General features: G+C 45.6%; 1 protein-coding gene across 5 annotated transcripts; it reads right to left on the reverse strand.

Moving 5' to 3' along the window:
- Positions 1-804: 804 nt before the first annotated feature.
- Positions 805-6,966, reverse strand: TEX52 (testis expressed 52). Of its 5 annotated transcripts, none has more exons than XM_081925788.1 (4): positions 6,842-6,963; positions 5,671-5,836; positions 3,964-4,505; positions 805-1,081 (listed from the first exon to the last, which is right to left on the reverse strand). In XM_081925788.1, the coding sequence occupies exons 3-4, from the start codon at positions 4,479-4,481 to the stop codon at positions 832-834; spliced, it is 768 nt and encodes a 255-aa protein (XP_081781914.1). In that variant the 5' UTR covers positions 4,482-4,505; positions 5,671-5,836; positions 6,842-6,963; the 3' UTR covers positions 805-831. The 5 variants fall into 5 exon arrangements, with proteins under 5 accessions (XP_081781914.1, XP_081781916.1, XP_081781913.1 ...); XM_081925790.1 differs by lacking the exon at positions 6,842-6,963 and adding an exon at positions 6,649-6,829 and having other exon boundaries at positions 5,800-5,836; XM_081925787.1 differs by lacking the exon at positions 6,842-6,963 and adding an exon at positions 6,649-6,828.
- Positions 6,967-6,994: the final 28 nt, after the last annotated feature.

Consider the following 6,994-nt stretch of genomic DNA (forward strand, 5'->3'; position numbering starts at 1 on the left):
AACAGAGATGTGCAGGAGCTCATCATAGATAGCCATGCCTCCGCTGTGGCTATGAGAAACAAAAAAGGCATTTCTCTAAAAAAGACCCCCCCCCAAATCTATGAAATTCTAGGAATTCTGTGTAAGAGAGTGTGTGGGTGGCCCTAGAAGGCTAGCATCAAAGTAATGTGGTGCTTGGGCTGAAAAATGTAAACCCACTAATCAGTTCTATGTACAGGAACACCAGCAAAGAGCAAGGCAAAAGTTGGCAGTAACAACTGATTGCTGCTTATACAGCTTCTTAAAATTTTTTTTTGATAAGCCACAAAACAGTTGCCCTCTATTCTAAGGCTGGGTGGTGTTTCTCTTGCATTGCTTATCTCTGCTTCTTTTCCCTTGTAAAGGCAACACAAGTCATTTCTGTAGAATCACCTTCCCAGCCCTATGGAAACTCCCCTCTTCCTCCAACGGATACTCTCCTTCTCTGAGACCCTCCTTCATGAAAACAGAAAAAATGTCACCCTGGCAGTGAGAAATATTTATCACCGCTCAGCTTCTCAAGGTCAGCCTTTGTTATCCAGGACATCAAATTTGTAACCTGAGATGCAGAACCTCATTACACTGAACACCCACATGCAGTTCTGTCTAGCAGGTAAATTGTCATACATGTGACACTACGTATAATACAAAAATTAGCCCCCACACCCCTGTTTTGGCCAGTGGTGATCATTATGCAACAATTGCTTTGCCTCCATTTAGATTTTAGAAAGATTGTTTTACTGATAGCAGGATTTGAACTTCCAACATAACTCTTCAGTAGCCCTGTGAATTTCAGGCTTCACCCCCTTCCATTTATTCAGTGACAGTGACAGGTGTACATGGCCTTATTTTACTCCCAGAAAGAGCCAGTTCCTGGTATTTTTCTACCACCTCTGGGTAGATGGGGCTGCTGTTCTTCAGGGCAAACTTGACAGCTGCCTCCTGGTAATGGGGTTGGAGGTTTGGACAAGGGTGATCCCAGCAGTCCCTAGAAGGAGGTGTGACAGGCCGCAGTTGGACACAAAGCGAGGCTGGGCTTTTCTTTGGAAGCAGGCGCTTGTATCTGCACATAATTAAGAAAGAAACATAAATGATAATGCTTATGTGGAAGATTTTGAGGACTTGAAATGTATAAACAGTGCATGATTTCACTTTGCTAATGGGCATTGAAGCTCAAAAAAGAAGAAGCCCAAAACTACCTAGGGTGGGTCTACACATGGGGGGGGGGGGCGGTGAGCTATTAAGTCAGAAATCATTATAACAAAAGGGGGGGGAATGCTATGGAAAATTGCATTGAATTTTTAAAAAAATTCTCCAGCGCCATCTGGTGTTGCATGTTTGTATCACATTCCGAACACTTTTTTTTTTTAATACTAATGTAGCTGAGTCCTGGGATGTGGGTGGCGCTGTGGGTTAAAGCCTCAGCGCCTAGGGCTTGCCGATCGAAAGGTCGGCGGTTTGAATCTCCGCGGTGGGGTGCGCTCCCGTCTTTCGGTCCCAGCGCCTGCCAACCTAGCAGTTCGAAAGCACCTCTGGGTGCAAGTAGATAAATAGGGACCGCTTACTAGCGGGAAGGTAAACGGCGTTTCCGTGTGCAGCTCTGGCTCGCCAGAGCAGCGATGTCACGCTGGCCACGTGACCCGGAAGTGTCTCCGGACAGCGCTGGCCCCTGGCCTCTTGAGTGAGATGGGCGCACAACCCCAGAGTCTGTCAAGACTGGCCCGTACGGGCAGGGGTACCTTTACCTTTACCTAGCTGAGTCCTTGTGTGTTTGAGACTGAGGTGAGATTTGAATTAGAGATTTCCCATTAAGTAGAAGGTCATATTCTTGCTATTTCTAAGGGGCATTTCCTGCTTAGCTAGTTTTCCAGAAGTGTGTGTATTTTGTGAGACTGCAGCTTAGTTGGGGATGTGGCTAGAGAAGAAGAAAGATGATACCATGCAGGTGTTCTGGGAGGGAGCTGCTTGCTGGAGGGGGCAAAGCCACAGCAGTAGCATTCTGGCAGTGGTGCCTCTGCCACTAACCAAGATGGATGTGGGCTTGAGACTCTGTGGGAGCACAGGATTGGCTCCATTTGTGCATCATAGTCTAGTTCAAAATGATTCTGAGGGTCATCGAATCCAGGCCCCTGCAATGCAGGCATCTCAACGAAAACATCCATGACAGATGCCCACCCAGTCTCTGCTTGAAAACCTCCAAGGAAGGAGAGTCCACCACTTTCTGGGGGATTCAGCACCTCCTAAAACAGTAAGTGAACCAGCTATCCTTTGAACTTTGCACTTTCCAAGTTCTGCAGTGCTGTTCTCTAATAATAAAGAAATGTATACAGCAATATATTTTAGGAAATGTGCATAAAAAAGGTACTTGTGTGAAAATAACATACAAAAATGCACATTATGCCTGGCCCAATATGTATATTAGGAGAAATGTGCCCTAAAACACTCATAATATATATATATGTATTAAAATAAGTTTTATTAAAGATTTCCTTGTTTATAAAAGCTCTTAAGGTTGTGTTTTCTACAGATCAGTTACATTTGTCGTGAGACATTGGTGTTATATGCAGCATAGGGCTGGGAAGAAAAGGGGGGTGGGAGAGAGGGGGTGGTATGGTGAAGCTTATATTCTTTTACTTAGTATATGGGGGGGGTTGTGTCAGCGTCACTTGGGTAGGTTCTATTCGCTTGTTAGGTTTCCTTGGTGAGAGAGGTTGGGGTGGCCTAGGATGTAGGGTCTTTGATTGGCTGCAGTGAGATTTGTTTGTGCATGGGGGGCGGGTTTTGGGTCAAGTTAGCCATAATGAATCATGCTGTCAGTGGGTTCGTGTTGTTGTCTTGTTGGGCTGTGTATCTGATAAAGGGGAGCCATACCAGAGTGAAGACGACCTATTGCTCCCTGTGTCATTTTCAGTCTATTGGTTAGCTTTCCTAGTAAGGCTGTTCCCCTTACTACTTGATACCAGTGTTCCATGTTTATCCCTCCAGTGTCTAGCTATGAGGTTTCTGGCTACTGAGAGTAGGTGGGTTATGAGCTCCAGGTCCCGAAGCTTTGTTGGGGTGCTTTCCGTCCTGGTGGGATCGAGATCATCTGACGGCGGCGGTGGGGGCTCCGCGTGGCCTCTTTGCTTGTCGTTTTGGACTTCCTCTTTGATGGTGGCGGTGATGGCAGCACGGGGACCAACCAGGCAGCTTGGTTGGTTCTGGTGGTCCCTAGGAGTTTGGTGTGGTCGTTGTGCTCACCATCTTGCCTCGCCCAAGGCAGCATCACTCACAATTTTTAAAAAATAAATCTTTTAAAAATTGTAAACTGATGTGGAAATGTGGCAAATTGAATTTAAGATTGGGAAAAACTGAAACGTGGTTTTGCCTATCCAGGTGGCGCTGTAGGTTAAACCACAGAGCTTGCTAATCAGAAGGTTGGCGGTTTGAATCCCCGCGACGGGGTGAGCTCCCGTTGCTCAGTCCCTGCTCCTGCCAACCTAGCAGTTCAAAAGCACGTCAAAGTGCAAGTAGATAAATAGGTACCGCTCTGGCGGGAAGGTAAACGGTGTTTCCGTGCGCTGCTCTGGTTTGCCAGAAGTGGCTTAGTCATGCTGGCCACATGACCCGGAAGCTGTACGCTGGTTCCCTCTGCCAATAAAGCGAGATGAGTGCCGCAACCCCAGAGTCAGCCACGACTGGACCTAATGGTCAGGGGTTCCTTTACCTTTACCCATAGGGATAGTGGTTTTGCCTATCCCACCTGAGGAGGGATACCTTACCTCTTCCTAATTATGTGGGAAAAGACCCATAGAGTCACCCCCACCCATATGATAGTATTATCGCAGCACCTAGCCATGTAGAATCCAGTCGAGGAAAAGCTGCTCTCATGTGGTTGGGGCTTCATCTAAAGGGCACCTGCAAGAGTTGGTAGAACAAAGTGTTAAGGAGAGGAGTATATCTTACCGAATGAAACCTTTTGGAGGCATAATATTTCCTTCAACGTCCAAAGGAGGAGCTCGGCACTCACTCCTCAGTTTGAGTTGATCACACCGTTTCATTTCGTTCTTGGTTCGGGTCAGAACTCTCTCTTTATGTCTCCGATCCACAAACAACGCGTCCCCTTCAATGAACTTAATGTAGGTGTTCCCATCCAACTGCGAAGGAGGTGGGACTGGCGGCACAGCCATGAATCCTTTCCTGGGAGCTGTGATCCATCTCCATGTGTTGCTATCAAAAGGCTTATCCGGTCTTGGGCGATAGATTGCTGGCAACCTCCCTACATCCAGCCATGTATGGTATCCCCAGACGTGCCATAGGCTATCCTCTTCCACTGGGCAACGTATTTTGTGACTGACACTTATTTTGGCATCTGTGTGGGGTGGTCTTTCAACAGCCAGTTTATGGTAGGGTCTTGGAGAAAACCCTGGCCATGACACATATTTCTCTGTACAGAGGAAGTGCCTCTCTTTCCATGTGGTCATCTTGAACAGGAATTCAGATTAACCCTAGGCAGGGGGAAAGAAGGGCGTTTAGGGACATCAGAAGCCCCAGTATTGGCCTACAAGATGATGCCCTACTGCAATACCCAGCTTCAGTTTTTGAAGATCCTAAGGCATAAGAAATGTAAAATACCCATCGTAACATAGTCCTAGCTACGGAATCCTGCTTCCACATGTCCCAGTCCCATGTTCTCTTCCTTAAATCCTTGGCAACCATATAAGACAACAGTTGCAGTTAACAAGGAGATCTACGATGTAAGAATCCTTTACAAGAAATACACTTTGCTACCCTTTCCTGCATTTCATTTGCTGTCTCCCCAACAGTCAACATTCAGATTGTAAGCTCTTTTGAGCAGGAGTCTAGAGTTTTTCTTTTATGACTCTGTTTCGTGCTGTCACAAAATGCATCCGCTCCTGGTGAGTGTTCTCTCTCCTCAACAAAGATGAAGTGCGTGTGATCATTTACTGTGCATAGGCCAAGAAACCGAGAATAAGGTCTCCCATAAAATGGGGAACAGCTGCCCCCCCCCCGCCTCCTTGTCTATTTTCCAGTTGAGATTCTGTGAATGAGCAGGAAGGCTGAACAGATAAGCAAGCTATTTGATAATAATCTCAGCCACAATATTTACATTTTTTTTAAAAAAGAGTTTAATTAAGAGGCTGACTAGTACAATGCTTACAGAGAAAGACGAAGAAAAGTTTAAACACATCTCTAACTCATTATGCAGCTGCAGGAATAGTGCAGACATTAAGAGGAACGGAAGCTGCCACCTGCCACTGTGCACGCTCGCCAGACATAATGGAAAATGTGCACCTAATTCTTCTACAAAGAGGGACTTGTGCAAATTTCCCAGTCGGTATACATAGTCCAAGGGCAAAACTAGGCTTTATTTCACCCGGGTTAAAGATCCAATCTGGCACCCTCCCACATGCAACTGAGTACACACACATACAGGCTGGGAAGCCTCTGGAGGCTTTGCCTGGGGCAAAGAACTTGACTAGCACCCCCATAGTTACAGCACTGCATAATCTCCAACAGGCTTTGGAAAATGTGCACATATTGTCTGAATTTTGTACATTTTCTGACCATTCTGATCCCCAGCAGGCTTTGGGGAATGTGCATTTCCTTCACTTTGGCCCTGTCAAGGACACATAATGAGGCTTCTCATACCTTACAGTGGCAAACTCGCTGTCCTTCCCACAGCAGGAATGCAGAGCAAAAGAGGCACATGAACTGAGACTCCTGTATATCTTGGAACATAACATTTCCAGAGAGATATCAAAGCGAGTATTGTGTCACCTTGAAGACTAAGCAATTCATTATGGCCATAGCTTTCCTGGATTCAATCCCATGTCATCAGCAGTTGAGAGGTATATGAAGGAGTCAAGAGAAAACATTTAAGTGATAATCAGAGCTTAAATATATGCTAAAAAGGCACATCTTTCGCTGTACCAGATTGGTGATAATTTACTCAGCATTACTAAAATGATTATATTAACAGAGAACCATTCAAAAGGAACATTGACAGCAGATTTATCCTGGAATTGGTCAGCTCATTAACATGTGCAATGTGGTGAAAATGATGGAAAGGCTTTGTCTCTATTTAACTCGTGTCAGGCAGGAGTGGCAACTTGCATAAAATATTGGGGAGGAGGCAGGTAAGCTCCACCCTGCAGAATTGGTGACATGACATAGCACACACCATTTTTGTGGCAATGCACATCAACTGGGGGGGGGGGCTGGCCCTCTCAAATATTAGCTCCTATGGTGACAGCACTGCACTTTTTGGTGAATTGAAATTCAGCTGTTTCATGTTGTAATCTTCCTTTGAATGGTCACCTTAATGTCAGTTGCAGAATACCCCAATAGGTTGAATTGTTCTCCCACTGATTTATGGTTATTGCCATTTTTTATTTCACATTTGTTCATTTATTCTTTTGTATGGAAACTGACCAGTTGCCCTGAGTACGATTGTAGAATGCAGTAGAATGCATTGTACATTGAATCTGTGTAGAATGCAGAAGGGAATTGGCGGCAGATGATGGGATAAATCATATTGGAAGATGAGCAGGTGATTGCGATTGGTTTTATACCATTGGCCTTCCCCCCAAATAACTGTTGTTTAGTGAGGGTGCTGAGAACGTTCACCTTGAGATTCTTTGCTCTCTTTCCCAAGTCTCCCTGGGAAGTTGGAGTGTCTGGAATACACCAGTTTAAGTCTATGCTGAATGTGACCAAATAACTCAGAGCTCCTCCTCGGGCGGATGTTCCCTATGCTATGCTGCCATTGAGATGGGAAAATCACAATTGCCCCTGGAGAAGATGCCAGGGATTTGCTTGCCTTTATTCTTCCTAAGGGCTCCTTTTCCTTCTGTCTGCAGCTGTGTTCTATTCCATTGTGTGCTTTGATGTTTCCAAGCTGGCTTCCTGGCTCACACATGCGTGATAAATTTCCACAGCAACTAGTTGTGATGTCATGTGCCAGGAACTGTGA

The sequence above is a fragment of the Podarcis melisellensis genome (assembly GCF_964234715.1).
Source record: "Podarcis melisellensis genome assembly, chromosome: 9".
NCBI classification, from domain to species: Eukaryota; Metazoa; Chordata; class Lepidosauria; order Squamata; family Lacertidae; genus Podarcis; species Podarcis melisellensis.

Bases quoted from the DNA above. Each gene is read 5' to 3' on its own strand.
- TEX52 (XM_081925789.1), bottom strand. From the start codon at position 4,481: ATGACCACATGGAAAGAGAGGCACTTCCTCTGTACAGAGAAATATGTG. The intron at 1,082-3,963 runs GTAAGATATACT...AATTATGTGCAG, and splicing joins CCTCCAAAAGGTTTCATTCG to ATACAAGCGCCTGCTTCCAA.